The sequence below is a fragment of the Sinohyriopsis cumingii genome, chromosome 7 (genome assembly GCF_028554795.1).
Source record: "Sinohyriopsis cumingii isolate HCF-2022 chromosome 7, ASM2855479v2, whole genome shotgun sequence".
Lineage (NCBI taxonomy): Eukaryota > Metazoa > Mollusca > Bivalvia > Unionida > Unionidae > Sinohyriopsis > Sinohyriopsis cumingii.
The window spans coordinates 41,473,041-41,494,188 of NC_142967.1; the positions used below are offsets into that span (position 1 = coordinate 41,473,041).

Consider the following 21,148-nt stretch of genomic DNA (forward strand, 5'->3'; position numbering starts at 1 on the left):
TGACAGGATGTTAATTAGTTTACTAAACATTAGATGCATTAGATTAATTTTGATTGACAGGGTGGTCACTTAGTTTACTTAGCATTATATCTATTTCCACTTATGTAGGTTCAATTGAAGTCATTGCAATCCTCTTTATATGTGCTTCCAGCCATTTATTTAGTCTTGGTTAAAAGCTAGCATGTTAATGGTATCTTTTTTTGTGCCCCAGGTCAATATTTACCAACTTGGCAGGGTAAAAAATGTTGACTTCTTTCATTGAGATTTTTCCTTCCTTTTGTATACAGGAAGTCTAGTAGATGAATCAAAGCACTCTGAATACAGAGATCCATTAGACCCTGATGTGTTCCAGGAGATATCTGCCTCCATTAGAGATGCAGTGACCCGAGGAGATTCAAGAGTCACAGAGAGTGCCGAGGACTCACCTGCAAACAGTCCAAGCAGACGGAGAGGTTTCCTTTTTAACATTAGCCTAACATGTGTGTGTGTGTGTGTATCTATCAGTGTCTCTGTGTATGTGTGTGTGAAAGAGAGAGAGAGAGAGATGGGGGGAGGGAGGGTCACTTTTGCAGTTGCTGTTAAAGCTTTGGTGATATCCAAACTGTTAATTTAGATTTTCTTGTGGGTTGGTGGTTCTTTCCGGGGTTTTCCCTGGTTCTTCCTCCACTTTTTATCCTGGTCATCATGTGCAGCCTATCTTGTGCTGAAAATGGCATTAAACCCTATAACAACAACAACAGCAACAATTTGTAGATAGTTTGTGTAAGGTTTGGAAAGTTATAAAACATGCATCTTGGTGTTTTCTGAAGTCGAGACATTTTTAGTTCCTCAGTACCTTTGTTTGGGACAGGTACAAGTTTTTGGTATTACAGTACCTCTGTTTGGGACAGGTACAAGTTTTTGGTATTACAGTACCTCTGTTTGGGACAGGTTCAAGTTTTTGGTATTAGTACTTAAAGTTCTCAGTTTGTATAGATATGATATCATTTTTGAAGACAGTAATAGTCCCATCAGCTTCAGCTCATGTGCTTTTAAAAGTCATATATGAATATTGTATATTTTATACATCAAAGGGAAAATGCTTTTTTCTACCTTAACCTGTGATTCAGTTTTATTTATCCGATTTCAGGTTTTCCTTAAGATAAGTATGCTTGGTAGTTGTAGATTATTGATTATTTTCATTGTTCATTTGTTCTGGCTTAATGGAATGTGAGGTTAACAAAGCTGTGTCGATAATTACAGATGAATTAATGTTTTCATAAAGCAGTTTTGGGATGTGAAGAATGCAGATTTGAAGTTGATTCTTTTAATTCTTGCTTAATAGAAGCTACCTTATATGCAGTTGATATTGTATATATACAGTGACTGGTGTAACTGATCATATTCTATAAGTGAATAATATAAAATTGTCTTTTAAATAATTCCCTCCCTTTACATATCCACAGATCAAGGGTCAAGAAGATCACCACGGCAACAGAGAAGGAAAACAAGAGATAGGTATACTATTTATTGTCTTGAATCAGCTGAATACTTGGAAATGCTTGTAGCTATATAAATGTTGAAAACATTATTTTTACAAACTGTCCTACAGGGTAGGTCCCAGTTTCACCAACATAAACCTTAAAGTCAAGTCTAGACTTTAGAAATTTGATTGGTCAGTTTTAAGTGAGACTTAATTTGAGCCAATCAGATCACTGCATGGGCTCAAACTCGAGCTTAAGTCAAGACTTGAGGTCTGTTTGCCAGGCAGTAATTTAATGCCTTGAAATTTAAGTCTTTCATTGATTTGTTTAAAATCATTTTTGAAAGTTATTTGGCTGGAATGCAGTTAAAATTTCTTTGTTGATATCTAGGCCAGGTTTCTTGCATATTTGTTTTTAGATGGCATTGTGAATGGTAAATGGTGCTGGATACAAAAATGTATTTCATGATGAGTAGTGAAAAGTGCAAAAAGAGATCACTTTCTCTATGGGTTTTAATAGTTTTATGCTATTCTACACCCAGAAATAATGGACCACTGTTTATTCCATTCACCCTCAGAAATTCTCGGCTCTCATAATGGTCATTTTTAGTACTTGTAAGAATTTGCTTAGTTAAAATTTCATATTTAAGGATAATTAATCACTGTTGGGAAAGTGATCTTGAAATTTTTTAAAAAAGTTTCTGCAAAACCATAAAAAGTAATACCCCTTAAAATAAATAAAATTCAGAATAATTCTAAATAAAATGTTCATTTTGTCTTGTTCAGAATGATAACAAATTCTAAGTCTCAGTATTATTCTCAACTGTTGTCATGGAAACCTTCAATAATTTATTGAAAACCTCTCAGGTTTAATTACTATTATTTGGTATTGTACTTGTTTGTAACTCTTTAATGAAAGGTCATATCAACATGGTGTCTTTTCAACATCAAGTTTTCATTGTAAGACTTCTTTTAATGTCAGCTTGATTGTACATGAAAATGGTGTCTGTCTGAGCATGGCAGCGTTTGTGAAAACTTTCTTTTGCTACTCTTGATTGAAAAGTTATATTAGCATTGGGTCACATCAACCTAGTTTTCATTAAAAGACTTCTTTTGATGTCTTATTGATCCTACGTGAAAATGGTGTCAATCTGACCTCCAGTATAGCCACTGAAGCAACCATCTTGAAAATCTTGTTATTGCTACTCCTCTTGAGCAGTCATTTCAGCATGGGGTATTGTGTAGAGACATATTTTAATTATCAATTATTAATTAGTACACTGAAAGCAGCAAGAAATAAATGGAGGTTTAACAAATAGAATTCTGTTCTGACGATAGAAGATGCTTTTTTTCTTATTATATTTGGAGAACTTCAGGCACATATACCACATCAAGTGATAGTCTTCTGAAGTTTAAAGAAAAAATGTGTCACTTCACTCAACCCTAAACTGTGAACACGGAAGCATTTTAAGGGGCCCCGAGTGGCCGTGTGGTCTAAAGCGCTCACTGTTACGGATCACTGCCATCTCACCTCTGTCTGCATGAGTTCGAGTCTCAGGCTTGGCTAACGTTGGTACGTGAGAAAGCCTGCCAGTAGCTTCTCGTGGGTAGGTGGATCTTCCCGGGATTTTCCAGGGTTCTTCCTCCACCAATTATACTGGCTGCCATGTATAGCCTATCTTGTGCTGAAAAATGGCGTTAAACCCTACAACAACAACAACAATAAACATTTTAAAGAAAAATGAACGTTTTTGTTTTATATATGGTTAAGAAATTGACCTCTTTTTAATTCAGACGTATAAGCTTTTTTAAAGTAAGAAAGTTAACATGAAATTATTGAAAGATATTCTTAATTTATTAGCACAAGAAAAGTAGTCTAGAGAAATTTCTTATTTTCCTAGGAATGAAAAATTACACTTAGGAGAAGTAAGGATTTTCTTGTGGATTTAATTTTTTTTATGGCATGACAGGAAATTTTAACTTGAAAAAAACTAAAAACTTTTAATAAAGTGGATATTTTCACTTTCTTAGAGTAAAATATAGTTAATATATGGATACCAATATTTTTGTATTTTTATGTTGCTACAAAAAACAGAATGGAAAGAACTATCAAAGAATGATACTTCATTAGAAGCAATAGGATCCGAATCCAAATTAAAAAATTTAATTACTATACCATTAAAAATGGTATTTTTGCAAAATCAAAAAAATTGATACATACACCATATGTACTTGCTTAGAAGTCAAGCACAGCTGCAAACTGAACAGACTCAGATCTGATGTCACAATCACACCATGCACCAGCAGATCTGGGTCTTTTTAAGAGTAATCAGTAGAACAAACAACATAGACCCTAATCTGCTGGTATGTTATGCAAGAACATGTCTGGGTCTATGTTATTTGTAGATAGACATGACTTGTAAGCAAGTTTAGACAGTAAAATAAGTGAATTCACAGTCAATTGTTGAAGCTTTTCTAAAATAAACATTTATAATGTGTTTGCTTTCTTATAAACAATAGCAAATCAACCAAATTTCTCCTTGTAATTTTTTTAATCTGTACTATTGTTGATGACATGCTGGCTTTAATTGTTTTGTTTTCTTTATGTGGCTTTTCAGATTCTATTGAAGATTTCAAGCAACTATTTTGCAATCATTTCTGAATTAAAATTGATGATATATCTGACAGGTTTATCTAATTACTTATTCTCTGTCTGCATGGGTTTGAGTCTCGGATTCGGCTAATGTGGGTATGAGAGAAAGCTTGCCAGTAGCTTCTCGTTAGTTGGTGGTTCTTTCCGGGGTTTTCCTGAGTTCTTCCTCCACCATTAATACTGGCCGTCATGTATAGCCTATCGTGTGCTGAAAAATGGCTTTAAACCCTACAACAACAACTAATTACTTATTGCTTAATGAAAGTGTGAATTTTAATCATTGACTTCTCATTTTCAGTTCTGCAGAAGAAGTGAAGACCCAGAGGGGAGATGACAAGGAATCAGAGAGATCTGAAAAAAGTGACCAAAATAAAGGATCTGCTGACATTCCCTCTGTTGCTGATACAGATTTCTCCAAAGTTGTTCAGGAGGTAATTATCATGCTATTGACATTCCCTCTGTTGCTGATATAGATTTGTTCAAAGTTGTTCAGGAGGTAATTATCATGCTATTGACTGTCCCTCTGTTGCTGATACAGGTTTCTCCAAAGTTGTTCAGGAGGTAATTATCATGATATTGACATTCCCTCTGTTGCTGATATAGATTTGTTCAAAGTTGTTCAGGAGGTAATTATCATGCTATTGAAGTCCCTCTGTTGCTGATACAGATTTCTCCAAAGTTGTTCAGGAGGTAATTATCATGCTATTGACATTCCCTCTGTTGCTGATATAGATTTGTTCAAAGTTGTTCAGGAGGTAATTATCATGCTATTGACAGTCCCTCTGTTGCTGATACATCTTTCTCCAAAGTTGTTCAGGAGGTAATTATCATGCTATTGACATTCCCTCTGTTGCTGATATAGATTTGTTCAAAGTTGTTCAGAAGGTAATTATCATGCTATTGACAGTTCCTCTGTTGCTGATACAGATTTCTCCAAAGCTGTTCAGGAGGTAATTATCATGCTATTGACAGTCCCTCTGTTGCTGATATAGATTTCTCCAAAGCTGTTCAGGAGGTAATTCAGACCTGCCAACCTTTACAATTTTGCCATAAGTCTTTCAGAAATGTCCCTTCAAAAATGGACTTAAAGCATAAAGCAAAATCTACGAAATAATGATTGTTGCTGAAAAGTCTGGATAATTGTTGTTTCTGTGTTTGATTTGGATCTGGGCTTCTTACTAGAATAAGTGGAATGAGTCAGGGAACCAGACTAACATTTTGGTAGTACCTCAGATGCACATATTTTTTCATGCAAAGCATTTGCATGATCAAACTGTTGATTATAGGATTTGTTTATAAATGGTATCCAGCAAGCATTGCATGTTGAAGACGCAAGAGAAAATAAGGGTCTTAAGTGTTAATAATCAAAGTGTTAATAATCAACACAGAAGAATTAAAAGGAATGTTCAGATTCTTGTGAATAAAAGCAGGAAGGGACACAATTACATTTATTGGACATCACGTGCCAATTTGAGTATGTCTCATGGCGGGAGATATGGTTGCCGTCATTATGTGAAATGGAAAAAAATAACAAGAATTATGCCAGGTTGAGAGATAGCAACAAGCCATTGAGCTGCATAGGGTTTTGAACAGAAGTTTGTGCAACTGTACTAGTGGTAAATAAGGTCTACGTATTCTTTACAAACTTTTCAGTTGAATTTAATGTTTACATTTTGCTTTTTTTTTAAAATACTGAACTTTTAAATACGTTTTCCAGCTTTACAGTAGCAGTTTATGATACTTTATTACACCTTACTGAAAACTGTCAATCTTATGGAAAACAATCAGTTGCCTTACTGAGACTGACTCGTCAGGGTTGGCAGGTCTGCTAGTACTGTATTTTGTGAGATATCCCCTTTTTATATTTTATTTTCTGGTAGCGGATATCAACTGGATGAGACATTATCTCATAATCTATCAATCATCTGATTTTTGGCTGCTTGCTAGCAATTAATATATTTACATGGACTGAGATTTGTATGTGGATGGTTAGGTAAAATTCCTCTTCGTTTCACTCAGAATTAAATCGTCCAGAACACACATTTTCTGTAGTAATCCTTGTCATCATACCAGAACACCTGCACCTCTATCATCCATTGACCCTTTTTAAAAATTTCTGACGCATGTGTGGAAGGCAGCATGACTCCACTACCACAAATGTAAAAAAAACCACCAAAATAAGACGAGAAAGATCTTACTTGTTGGTCTGTTCAGTAGGCAGGGGGGAACAGTAACTACAATTGACCAAATGACACCCAATTCCATTTTTTAAAAAAATATACCTAGATAAATAATTTGCTAAAATTTCAAAGAAAACATTACCTTTAAAGCACTGATTGTTATGAAAACATACTAAGCAAATGGAAAAAAATCAGTCTCAGTTATGCCATACAATTATTTGATGTTGCAGCCATGATAAGAAATGGGCATTTGTTTGGTTCATAACAGGAAAAAAGTTTATGCTTATGAAAGCTACTAATGGTGGCTCAAAACGCAAACTTTTACTGACTTGGGATGTACTGAAAAGTAATGTACTTCATTTGTTAATATGTGATGAGATTTGTGGGTGAGTAGAAGGTGTTGTTACACTATTCATGCTATACATTAGACATGTATATATAAACAGTATACATGTATATGTACCAATGCATGGTTCTCTGAATAAAGTAAAATATTATATATGCCTTCTGTTTTCATTACATGTGTATCTCATTTAATATGCATCAGTATAAGATGGTAACTGTGCCAATGAAGCACATATTTTTGTGCCCGCATCCTGGTTACTTATAACACGGTTCAGTCTATAACAGGCTGGGTTCTATGGCTCCCAACTACCATGTTATAGCGGGATCACAGTGTATTTTGCAGTTTCACAGTCAGTTGTTGATTTCCTAATACTGTTTGCATTTACTGTGACACTTGTCAGTAATGTAGGCATCAGAACTCTTAACATTGAGAGACAGAGAATGCCTGAGTGTTTTAATCTGGTCAGACGAGATCACAGTTGCCTTGGGTCAACAGTGTGTTCAGGGCTGAAGCTTTATTGATACGTTGTCATGACAGCAGATATTTCCATAAGCATGTATTTACTTTTTGCAAGAGCATTGTTGCCAGTATACATTCAGAATGAGTATTTGAAAGATTTCAGCCAGTTCCAAGTAACTTTGCATGCTGTTGTAATCAATTTATTAAGCAGAAAATGCACAAACAACTACTTATTGGTTGAAATTGAGGTAGGGTTTTCCAGTTCTTATGACTAATCAGCAATTCTCCATTTTTATGGCTCCTGTTTGTAGCTCTCTAAATATCTGCTGGCATCTTTACAGTGATGGTATATTAAAAACACTGCATGTCATGAAATACTGGTGATCTGTAACAAAGATTAGATGAAAATCGTACAAGTTTTTACATTCCCTGTCTCTTGACTTCTCAAATATTGAACCCTTAAAAATGTGTGGTAGCTCATTGAAAGGGAAAATTATGATACCAAGATTACTGAAACATCGACTAATTAATTAAAATCACTAGGAAATCAAGGGCTATGTGTGGAACTGCAGTTTCCTGAGTTACAAACCATGTCTGTTAGATGTTCATCTAAGGAGCCATGTATTAGAACATAATAATTTCAGGGTTTTAATCCATTTTAGTTTGCACCAAGTACCCGTGTTTGATTAGTTAAAGAGTAAGCAGTGTAGTGGAGAAGTGTACAGTGTTGTATAATGAGGACACAGACAAGTAACTCTTGCAACTCACTTGTCCCAGGGAAAAGTGCTTGGGAAATTTTTTCCAGTCTTGAAAAGGTAGCCTTGTAAGGCACTATACTCAGGGCATGGAGTACATTATAATGAGGGTAGAGTAATATAGTTTCTGCTCATTACCCATGATGGGAATGAGTGGGCAGTTTTATTCTGGCACCTTGCCATCAAGTAAGTTTTGTACAGCAAAAATGTATTTAAATGTCTGGACAAGTTTATCATTTCTGAACAGATTAGAGGGTTATTTCCTAAGCGTGGAGCATAATGTTCATTGAGACTTCAAGGAAATTTTTTTTGCAAGAATCTGCATTGATATAATGTTATGTGCTTTTATGTTTATTCAGGTCTTGGAATCTGGCAAGACAGAGGGGTTGGAGAACACCAAAGCGCTTTTGCTTGAGATCTTTGAATTGAGTAAGTTATCTATCACAAGTATTAAACATTGCAGTATCATTACATTCATTCTGTAATTACAACATTGTCAAGAATATGTAATGTTTGTGAGCTGTTAACAGTTTCTTCACCATATAAGAAATTTAATTTTGCAAGGTGCTTCTTGTCTATGTTCAAAGAATAAAAAATATTTGTATATAAATGTGCCAATTTTGAGAAATTTGCCAAAATTATATGACACTTAAGATACTATTTGTAGTACTGAGAAAATTGTTAAGTCAGCATATTTTTTTTACATGTTTAGAAGTCAGGTACTGGGGAACTAACCTTTGGGTCACTCTTTTTACTCGTGTTCAGTCTGGCCACAAAACTTTGATCTCTTTTTTTCCCCAGATATATCTCCTATTCCAGTCTCCAGAGAATTTCAGGTATAAATTCTGTAATTCAAATTAATCATTTATGAAATTTCAGAAAATCAAAACTTTAAGATAACATTTTGAATAGGAATTTTTGTTGTGGACACAGGTGGGGTAGGGGAAGAGTACTTTTAAGGGTTTTATTGAGTCTACCTTGGTGGTAGCTCAAAATAGTGATCACCTTGACATCTGTGTGAACCGCTCCAGTGGCCTATTGGTCAGAGTGTCCGCCTCGAATGGAGGAGGTTGTGGGTTACATCCGCAACCAAGTCATACTGAAGACTTACAAAAATGGTATTAATAGCTGCCTCGCCTGGCACTCAGTATTAAGAGGTTAGTGTTAGGACTGGTTGGCCTGGTGTGAGGATAATGTGACTGTGTGGGATATCATGCTACATGTCTGCGACATGATGCTTCAGTGCTTTACATCACTATAAACTGCCACATTACAGACATCGTAGCGATATGACTGAATTTTATTTAAAGCTACGTTAAAAATCCGAATCACACACATACACACATACATCTGTGTGCATGTTTGTATGTCCATACATTCATATCTATTCATTCCCTAGATTAACATCAGTACACAGCTGTCTCTCTTGGCGATTAGCATTAGGAGGTTAGTGTTAGGACTGGTTGGCCTGGTGTCAGGATAATGTGCCTGGGTGGGACATCATGCTACATGTCTGCAGCATGATGCCCTAGTGCTAGACATCACTATAAACTGTCACACTGCAGACATCATAGCGATATGACTGAAAAATTGTTAAAGCTACGTTAAAAATCCAAGTCACACACACAGACAGACACACACACACACACACCATGAATAGCAGAGGAAATATTGTCATAATAAACGTAAAATAACATGAAAGCAGAGGAAATATGACAGTGATATTCATGATTTTCCTGCATCATACTATGAATCTTAAAATTTATTATCAGCATTCATGTTAACTATATCTTCCTTTCTCCCCTTAAATATGAGATCTTGTTCTTTCCCTTGTGTATGTGATCATATTCTTTCCCCTTAGGTAAGAGATCTTGCTTTTTCCCCTTATGTATGAGATCTTGTTCTTTCTCATTATGTTTGAGATCTTGTTCTTTCTCCTTATTTTGAGATCTTGTTCTTTCCCCTTATTTGCGAGATATTGTTCTTTCTTCTTATATTGAGATCTTGTTCTTTCCCAGTATGTATGAGGTCTTGTTCTTTCCCCTTATGTACGAGATCTTGTTCTTTCCTCTTATGTATGAGATCATGTTCGTTCCTCTTATGTTTTTGATCTTGTTCATTCCCCTTATGTATTGGATCTTGTTCTTTCCCCTTTTGTTTTAGATCTTGTTCTTTCCCCTTATGTATGAGAGATTTTTGCCTTGAGTTACTTGTCTCAAATTGACTATTATTATAATTTATTTATGGAGTTTTAAAACAAATGTCATACATTGAGTATTTTTGAATTAATATAATTATATTAATAAATCTGTTTTTCAGTTTCAGTACAGGACACCAAGCATCTTGAGGACATAGTAGAATCATTACTGGTCAGAGTTGTTACTGAGCCTGATGTTTACTTCACAGTTGTCATGGAAGTTTTGGATAAAGTGCAGGGTATGAGAAATCTTATAGAGATAATTGTTTTATCTTTTCATTTGCATTTTCCAGAAAATAACAGTAGATTTTGAATAGTGTAAACTTGCCACAGTTTTTGTTGTTGTTGTTGTAGGGTTTGACACCATTTTTCAGCACACCATAGGCTATACATGGCGGCCAGTATTAATGGTGGAGGAAGAACCCGGGAAAACCCCTGGAAAGAACCACCAACCCACAAGAAGCTACTGGCAAGCTTTCTCACATACTCACATTGGACAAATCTGAGACTTGAACCCACGCAGAGCTGAGAAGGCAGTGATCCATAACGGAGAGCGCGTTAGACCACTTGGCACCCCCCCCCCCCCGTTTTTGGGTTACTTGATTTGCAGAAGTACTTTACACATGCCGGGGCCTTTTAGAATGGATTACAAGGCAATTTCAGGTTATGGATTAATGATGTTCAGTTTGGTTGGCATTTAGGTCAGTATCTCAAGACACTGTTACTGAAGGAGTCAAATAAATTAGTATTTTGATGAGTAATATAAAGTACTACACTATTTTTTAGTGACAATTAGGTCACAGTGAACTATATTCCACACTGCAGTGATTTTGTTTAACCTCTGCATTAAGCTTCTTTTCACTGCCATTATTGTCATTGGAGCCAAATAACTTTGGTATGTGATTGCATCATGTGGTTTGCTTTAATTATCAGTGAAAATGAGGTCACTGACATATATTTGACAGGCTTTTGATTAAACAGTGCAGTTAGCTCATTTTGTTTATGATTAAAATCTTTGAAGTCATATAATAACTTGATGGCTTTTCCAGTAAAACATATACCCCCGGGGGGGGAAGGCACTTTCAAATTCAACTAACCCACAATGGAAGCAATTTTAAAAAATTATGATCCACCGTCAGATATGTTTTAATCGAAAAACACTGCCCCCTACAGAAGCATATTTTTTAAACATAATTTTTAGCTATGGTTTAGTGGGCGGTAGAAGTGATTTTAATATTGGATTGGGGACAAAAGCGATTTAAATGATAGCTGACTGGAGGTAATCTACTGAATTCTTACAGATCATATAATCTACTGCATATTTTTATTTGTATTCATTCATTATAATCAGTCTTTTGTCCTTTTTTTTGTTTGTCTGTCAGCCAAGTATGTCTCTGATACTGGGAAATCACAAATTTTCATGGTGGCTTATTATTTGTAGATGTCACTGGTCAGTCCCTTAATACCTACTAATTTAAAATCCATGAATACAAATTTTATAATAGATATTTCTATTCTAATACAAAAATCATGAATTTGTATCCTTTCTAAACTCTGTGTTTACTAAAGTGATCACTATGTCTTGCTATTTTTCTTTTTTCTCAGGCATGCTGCTTTTGATTAGAATAATAGTTAAATCTTGTATTGCTTTAAATGTTTGGTCAGATTCCATGATTCCTTGTTATTTTTTTTCTCCAATAAATGTTTTGGTAAACTTATATGATTTGTCAGAAAAAAACCCAATGATGCCTGTGGAAGTGATGTTGCATCATTTGTCTACTTTTACACTATATCATTTCTTGTAAGAACATCTTTTTCAGTTATGGATGTCTTATTTTTATGCCTGGTTGCAAGACTAATATAAAGTTATAAAAAGAAATATAGCAAGTCAAACATTTTTATATCATAAGTTAGATTTTAAAAAATGGATGAAAGTCAAGGAATCATTTTTCCCAGAGCACTCATAAAATCAATGTCATTGCAGTTAACTGTATTGTCAACAGCATCATCATCATCATCACTGATGGCCTAGCAGTAACATTCTGCACTTTCAATCCAGTTGTCACAGGTTCTAACTCCCACTTCTAGTCTTTCATATTACACTTATACCTATGGCCTGAGGGGCTTTCATAGCAGAGTGGTATTAGATGCTTGTCTTTGTGATACAGATCTTAGGGGCTTCCATGGCAGTGGTACAAGATGCTTGTCATGTGATTACTTGCCTCCAGTGTGTAAATGAGACTGTTGCCAGTTACTTGCGGAAGGTCAGTGGTTCTACATAAGTGGTGTTTGGTGTCTCATATTTTTAGTTGTATTATTCATCATAATCAATGATATGATTCCTTGTTATTATTTTTTTCAATAAATGTTTTGGTAAACTTATAATACATGATTTGTCAGAAAAAACATTAATGCCTGTGGAAGTGATGTTGCATTGTTTCAGCCTACTTTTACACTATATCATTTCTTGAAAAAATATATATTTCAGTTACCAACGTCTTATTTTGTATGCTTTGTTGCAAGGCTAATATAAAGTTTAAAAAAATGAAATATAGCAAGTCAGACATTTTTATATCATAAATTAGATTGTAAAAAATTGATGAAAGTCAAGGAATCATTTTCCCCAGAGTACTTGTAAAATCAATGTCATTGCAATTAACTGTATTGTCAACAGCATCATCACCATCACTGATGGCCTAGCAGTAACATTCTCCACTTTCAATCCATTTGTCACAGGTTCTATCTCCCACTTCTAGTCTTTCATATGAGACTTATACCTATGGCCTGAGGGGCTTTCATGGCAGAGTAGTATAAGATGCTTGTATTGTGATACAGATCTTAGGGGCTTCCATGGCAGTGGTACAATATGCTTGTCATTTGATTACTTGCCAACAATGTGTAAATGAGAATGTTGTCAGTTACTTGTGGAAGGTCATTGGTTCTACATTAGTGGTGTTTGGTGTCTCATAAGTACTTGGATTTTCTTCAGCAGTAAAACTGGCTGCCATATATAGATTCTCTCCATCTGAAAATGGTGTAAAGGCCACCTGTTGGAAATAAACATCAAATCAACAGAGGCTCCACATGCCCAAGTGTACTAAAGTGCTTGCTTTAACAGATCACTTGCACATCTTTCAGAGTAAGGTTTTGTCACAGGTCAACCAATTTGGGTTGGTGGTCTTTAAGGGTTCTTCCTCCACCTAATATATTGTTAAAGAAACCAAAACCAAACCAAACCAAATCAACAAACTAATCAACTGTGGCAACAGCAGCAAAGGTACTAATCCATCATTATTGCCACAGCTGTTATGAGTTTATAAATTTTGACTCTTAGTAATTTTTGTAGACCTTTGAATATTTGTCAGTTATGCCTTTCTGACAGTTACCTAAAAGTCATAAGTTGGTACAAATGGATTTTTCATGGTGAGCGTATGAGATCGGGAAGTCTTGAACGATCCTGTATCACGCGCTGCCGAAAAGTTTACATTTTAGCTCACTTAAAGTTTCTCTAACAATGTTCATTGTTCCAACTGGAAATGTTATAACTTATTTAAGCTATATTCACCGATATCTGGAGATATGCATCTATAATAATTATTTGTAACAAAGTATGAGAATGCATCAGTGTTTTTCAACGATGCATTTGAACTGAGCAACAACCAGAATCAACAAACCAAGAAATAAAATTATTCACATCTCTCAGGCAGAAGTATAGTGTATAATCATAATCTGCCCCAAAAATTTCAATCTTTATATTTGCCAATTTTTTTTCCAACCATACTGATTCAGTTTACATAAACACCAGAATGGACAGAAACAGACCAGAACAGATATAACAAGAAAGTTCAAATCGATTTGATACATCTTTTAAGTAGCTAAACTTTGGTTTAGTTAACTGTACACCCTTTATTGTATTCCCTTTTATGTAATTTCTTACTGAAGCTAAGAAAATAATGTTGCACACATAAAAAAAGAGGCACACTTCTACTCATTATTGTTTTTATTATACTTCTCCATTCTAGTTTGTTGTTAATGATCTTGTCCCCCCACATACTGTTTGTCTTGTTTACGATATGTATCTAAATTTCTCACTTACCATTCCTACTACTATACTAATTGTTTGTGAATATGCATATCAATGTGAAATGCAACGGGGAGACTAAATCCAAGATAGAAAACCTCTACATTGTATTCTGCTTGTTTCTGCACAAAACTCAAGAGTTCAGGACTTGCTATACTAATTCAGTTCCCACTGTAAACCTGTGCAGACATCATATTAAAATTCAATAACTTAAAATTTCAAGTGCTTGTGATCAAATTTGTATCAGTATAGACACATCTATGACAACAGCTTTTGTGAAAAGAAGACAATAACAGCTGCACCAGTGTGCTTTCAATACTACACCAAAGAGTCAGCTGCTGATTTCAGTAACGAGTCTTCCAAACTCAGGTCTGTAAAAGGACAGAAATTATGTTAATAAAACAATGTCCCTCATTTTTTTCAGTTTCAAGTAGGACAAGCTTTCAAAAGATTCCTTTTACTAAAATCTTACTTTCATTATCAACCAATCAGGGACAGTCATACAATATATACTCTTTTTATCTTCACTGATTTATAGTATGGTTCTCGTTCTTTCATATCTGTAGTAATGTGAGTCCTTCAACAACTGTCAACAGTTGTAAGCCTTTTTTGAACATGCTGATTGGACACACTGTAAGATAATGTTCAAGTAACAGAAATACCATTGGATAATCAGAGACCAGTAAAATCAAATAAAATGGTCAAGTTATCTCCCCTGCAGAGATGCTGCCAGGATTTCAGGATTTAATTTAAGTTTTGTGTGTGTGTGTGATCTCCAATGAAGAAGTGATGGGAGGAGGAATAGCCATTGTTAAATATCTCCATAACACTTAAATATCTGTCACTCTTTCTTACTGTTCCACTCTTTTAACCCTTTACCTCATAGAGCATAGTGACAAAGTGCAGCTGCTATAACTAGAACACCTGTTACCTAGTCGACAGCATATGCATAGGCCTGCCTGTGAACTGTTAAGTAATGTAGTGTATGTTCCATTTAACAGCAGTTTTAACCATTTTACATGTTTGGTACACATCTATTATATGTGGAAAAATTTAAGGGTAAAGTCCGATTGTTAAAGCTGTGTCATTATTTTTCACTAAAGAATTTTTTATGTGCTTTAAAATCGAGAGAGAACTTGTTCACCGTCATGTCAGTGAGACCACGTGACCAACCGTAGCTGCCATTTCCCATACTCGAACATTACATGATTTTCGTCTGCGTCTACATCACTAAGTCATCTGAATTTGATAATCAATAAAAAGTAATTGCTGCCTACTAAAATATCAGAGCCTTTACCTAAGTTATTGAATCTTTCATAGTTGAGATTCTAATCGTGAAAACTTCATAAGTGCTGAATGAAATCCTGCCTGTGAACTGTTAAGCAATGTAGTGTATGTTACGTTTAACAGCAGTTTTAACCATTTTACTTTTTTGGTACACATCTATTATATACGGAAAAATTTAAGAGTAAAGTCTGATTGTTATAGCTGTGTAATTATTTTTCACGGAAGAATTTTGTATGTGCTTTAAAATCGAGAGAAATCTCGTTCACCGTCTCGTCAGTGAGGCCGCTTGACCAACCGTAGCAGCCATTTCCAGTACTCGAAATTTACAAGGTTTTCGTCTGCGTCTACATCACTAAGTCACTGAATTTGATAATTTATAAAAACTAATTGCTGCCTACATCAATATCAGACCCTTTACCTAAGTTATTGAATCTTTCATGGTTGTGATTATAATCGTGAAAACTTCGTACGTACTGAATGAAATCCACGACCGCCATTTTGGAGAGTGGAGATTACGACCCAGTTACTTTAAATATCGACCAGTGCATAAATAGCGACCACGTGATCTGACATAATTGTCATTCGCAAAAATGAATGTAGTATCCAATAGGGGGGTTTTCCCCAAAGGTGGCGCTACAAAAACCAGCTCAAAATGGCTCATGTTTACAGCAGGCGTCAAAAGGTGCTTCCATTTGAATGGAGTAGAGGCATCAAAAGGCGCTTCCATGCGAATGGAGTAGAGGCATCCAGAGACGCTTGCATGAGGTAAAGGGTTAAGGCTCTACTGAAATCAAAATACTCAAAGAGATGTCATCTCTAGTTGTATAGCGATTATTACTGTGATGTCATTGGGCATGGTCACATGATTGTGGTGGGTCTTGGTTGGGATGGCAGGAAGACCATAGGCATACTCCATATTTGACAGCTAATTACGATGTTGTCAAAAGAATTCAAATTTTCTAACAATTCATTTGGACTTGGATTATATACTTGATTCATTGTCAATGAACAGGTTCTAAAATTGATGTGTTTAGTTTGGAGCCATGTTCCTCCATCACATTCAAGATTTGAATATACCAAAGGTGAAATTAGTACAGTTGCATTCTAAATTACTATCATGGCTACTTCAGATGTTATTTAATGTGAGACTTTAATGCCAGAACTCATAGCTTCAGTGATTTTTGGGTTAGGAAATGAATTTCATCTCAAACAACTCAATTTGATGCAGATTACATTGTTTTTTAATGATACTGTGAGAACTTAATACCACTGGGAAAATACTGATAGGAATATGTGTATATCTGTGTGTGTGTGTGTGTGTGAGTTGGGTTTTTAACGTAGCTTTAACAATTTTTCAGTCATATCGCTATGATGTCTGCAGTTTGGCAGTTTATAGTGATGTCTAGCACTGGGGCATCATGCCGCAGACATGTAGCATGATGTCCCACCCAGTCACATTATCCTGACACCAGGCTGACCAGTCCTAACACTAACCTCTTAATGCTGAGCATCAAGTGAGGCAGCTTTTAGTACTATTTTTGTAAGTCTTTGGTATGACTCGGCTGGGGATTGAACCCATGACCTCCCATATCCGAGGCGGACGCTCTAACCACTAGGCCACCGGAGCGGTCTGATAGGAATATGCAGAAATAATGATATCATTATTTAAGTGGAATATGTGGTGACACTACGAGTGCTGGTTCTACAACTTTGCAAAATACATCTTGTACAGCTATTCTGTTATTTCTAACAACACTGTAATATTGCATCTGCACACATGAAGTTGACCCACTTTTTACTTTAGTCCCTTGCTAATTAATAGTTTTAGATTTTACAACAAAACTAAGTACATTTTACCTTTTGACAATAATACATGATTACAAACATTTAGATTGCAAGAAAATAGAAGCTACAATTTTATTAAAAGTACTGGCACCAGTAAAACTAAAGGAGATGGTAAAAAAGAATCAGGATGAACAGATTAGTAGTGTAGTAAAGAATCCATATATCAAAATGACATCAAGTATTTTTTCATCAGTTTCATCATTAGTTAATGACACTGCTTCAAAATGTTGTGTACTAGATAATAGTAATCCAATTTGTAATACAAATACCAAATGATGGCTTGGAACTAGGTGCCAGAAGCTCTGCAGAAAATATCACCATGATCAAAATATACATAGGAAGAACCGAACACAAACAGGACAAATTGTATCCATCTTGCTTTGAGTTTACACAGATCAGCCAGTCTCTTATGTTTAATGTCATTTAATATTTGCACATAGCACGTACTTCATTTGGTAATACATCTGCATTATATGAAAGTTTGTATCATTATTCTTTTGTTGCCATAATGGTTCTGCCAACTAGAGTTCTACACACACTTAAATTATGTTGTATGATCCTTCTCCTCTGTGTAGGAATATTATTCTGTGCTGAGAACTCCTTTTATTGCCTGCTGTCTGAAACGCACATGCATAACTATCTTGAACAAGTTACTGTTCTTTATGGTTGTGCAGTTTTCAAGATCTCACAGGTATGGCCCCATGGGTATTCTCTCTTGGATGTCTCTGTTACAAAAAGAAAAGTTTTCCGGAAGGCTTGCTAGGACTTTAAAATCAGTACTTTGCTGCCTCTTATGCCAGATTCTTTCTCTTCCATAATGCTGTATTAAACCCTACTTTAAAACCCTTAAGTCCAACACTTCCATAGTCTGCTTGTTCAGACCACAGGGGCTCGTATCATTGCTTACGATTTACCTGTCATACGTGTACTGTATAATAACTACAAGGGAGGACACTTCTCTCCTTTCTCGCGGGACCTATTTAAGAATAAACACTGATATTTCAAGCTACATTTCATGTTGCTTACTAAATTTGGTACTGATGTTTAGCTCAGGCATTCAACTTTGTTCACACATCCAAAATTTGGCTTGCCATCATATCTTTAAAGAATGCCAGACCATTTTCCCATTAAACCCTATAACAACAACAACAACAAACCCTGTTGTAATACAGCCATTTTGGTTCCCATGTGGCCCTTATTTGAAACATGCATTTGTAAAACTTCCGTTATGAAAGTAAGGTTAAAACTACCATAAAATGCTTGTTCCAGGGCCCAATGAACCAATCAAATTTAGTTTAACAGCCGTTCATGACGAACCGAAGTATCCAGCTATTTTAACGTTTGCCTTCCTGAATCTGGGTGTCGCATCAAGTGCTGCGAGACCGCTACTGGCAGAGTGAATTACATCGTGAAATACACTTTTAATGTTAAAAGTTGAATAAAAATTGCATCTTGTGCAAAGCACATATTTTATATCCGCAGCGTTGATGTAATTTGCGTAACACATATCACTGCTTTAAAAGTATGCGAATTTAAAAATTACGTGCACTTGCGTGTACTGGTATAATTTTCTGACCCAATGTTTTATTCATGCCAGACCGCTTGGAAGGGGTTAGATGCAATTTTAAATATATATTCTTTTTTTTTCTGACAACCTCACCGGTGATTTCTCATTTTGTTAACACATTGCCTTTATTGTATTAGTATGTGTGTGTTATTTGGATTTTTGATGTAGCTTTAAAAGACAATCAGTCAGTGCCTGCAGTGTGGCAGTTTATAGTTTTGACTAGCACTGGGGCATCATGCTGCAGACATCTAGCATCATATCCCACCCAGTCACATTATCCTGACACAAGGCTGATGGTCCTAACACTAACCTGTTAATGCAGATCACCTAGCAAGGCAGCTGTTAGTACGATCTTTATAAGTCTTTGGTATGACTTGGCTGGGGTTCAAATCTGTGACCTCCGACATCTGAGGCGGATGCTCTAACCGCTAGTAGAACACTGAAGCGGCCCTTTCCCATAATAAAATATAAAATTGTTCCTGTACTCTTTACATAGCTATATTTTGTGACACTCAGCTTGCAACTTCAACACTACATATACATTCTGTACTATCTTCCTTTATTATTGGATATTATTTTCATTTCCAAAAAGAAAGTGTTGTTTTTTATTTTCTTGGTGAAGATACAGACTTTTATGTTTTCAAAAAAATAGTATACAAGTGTGGTTTTGAGACTTCCACTTTGCTGAATTATTTACTTTTGCAGGAGAGTTGGACCTGAAAAACGTCCTGGTAAATTCAGTCCGCAAATTGCAAGACCGATACATAAAGGTATGTTTGATAGAACAAGATCAATTAACTGTCTACATTTGTATGCTTTATATAAACAAATTCCTGGTTACCAAAAAAATGACATGAGTGGTGACAATAAATAAATATATTTTTTGAGGGCACAATGCACTAATAGAATCCATCATGTGCTATTTTGATATCTCACATCATTAATAAGATCACATTTTGCAATTGGAAATAGTATTGGGAAAAAAAGTAGGGCACATTATTGGTATTGGATATAACTATAGGAATATGAAACAAGTATTACATAGGCATGGAATACAACTTTAGGAAGAGTATTGGAAATAAAATGAGGTATATCATAGACATGGATTCAACTTTCGGAATAGTATTGGGAATAAAATGTAATGTATCATAGGCAGGGATACAGCTTTAGGAATACAAAAGAGTATTGGAAGTAAAAAGAGGGCACATCATTAGTATGGATAGAATTTTAGAAATAATATTGGAAATATTGGCTGGGTTTGAACCCACAACCCCATGCATCTGAGGTGGACGTTCGAACCATTTAGGCAAGTGGAATTGTCTCAATTGTTCTTAGTCCCAACCATTAGTATAACTGGGAACTTGTTGAATTACCGCAACCTCAGGTAGAGTGAAAAGCATTTAAAAAAAAGGAAATATTTTTAGTAGGAATGAAGTTATACTACTTTTTGCTTGAACATGAAAATCGTTTGTTGTCTGAAACTGAAGCATGTAAATGTGCTAACTTGTAAACTGAAGTAGACAAAATGATTCTACCTTCATCCCCATGCCATAAAGTTTGTTCCGCTAAAGTGTGTTATCATAGGCTTAGTTTGACATCAAATAAGACTGTAGCATTGTTGTTTGAGAATGAAATACTTCATTTCCAAATTTTGTGGGCATAATCAAAATTCTTATTAACTGATAGCGCAATTATTTATAGTGTTTGAGAATTGTTTGGGGTAAAGTGCTTGGATTTTCTGATGACATATCTGTCTGAACCATGGTAAAGCTTCATATTCCTTGATATAATATCATTTGGTTATCCTTGTACAAATTTGTCTGGATAATCCATATTGTTATCATCATCATTGATACAAGATAATGAATGGGGAAATATTTTGAACCATTTTGAAAGTGGTTTAAATTCAGATCCTTTTGCCTTGCCATAAATGTAGAAGGAGCACATAGTGACCATGTCAGTGCATTTGTTCTGTTTCTTGGACATTGTTGACCAGAGGGTCATTCTGCTTTGTGTGTTGATGCATCTTGGTGAGTCAACAATATTCCACCATAAGTTAGTTATTGTGACCTGTATTTCATAGCTCATTACATTTACATCTTTTTGGCTTGGATGCATAGTCCTGTAAATTTATGCATGAATGCATCTCAGTAGAGTACAACTTGTCAAAAAAAATAGATTATTGTGCCAGGGCATTACTGTTTCATGAGCTCATTTCTAGTTATCTGACAAAAGGTTCAGTTGGATGATTTGAATAGCAGGTGTTTGTGTTGAATTGATCATACTACAATAGTACTAACAGCTCTCTTGCTTGGC

General features: G+C 35.3%; 1 protein-coding gene across 2 annotated transcripts in view; it reads left to right on the top strand.

The window, feature by feature from the left end:
* The window catches only part of LOC149795102 (uncharacterized), a 58,939-nt gene that overhangs the window by 23,760 nt on the left and 14,031 nt on the right, over window positions 1–21,148 (top strand). For both annotated transcript variants that reach the window (XM_089964802.1, XM_089964803.1), the window contains exons 8-13: window positions 288–452; window positions 1,446–1,497; window positions 4,414–4,546; window positions 8,215–8,284; window positions 10,175–10,291; window positions 19,538–19,602. In XM_089964802.1, coding sequence (XP_089820928.1) covers window positions 288–452; window positions 1,446–1,497; window positions 4,414–4,546; window positions 8,215–8,284; window positions 10,175–10,291; window positions 19,538–19,602 — 602 coding nt within the window. The remainder of the gene's footprint in view (window positions 1–287; window positions 453–1,445; window positions 1,498–4,413; window positions 4,547–8,214; window positions 8,285–10,174; window positions 10,292–19,537; window positions 19,603–21,148) is intronic.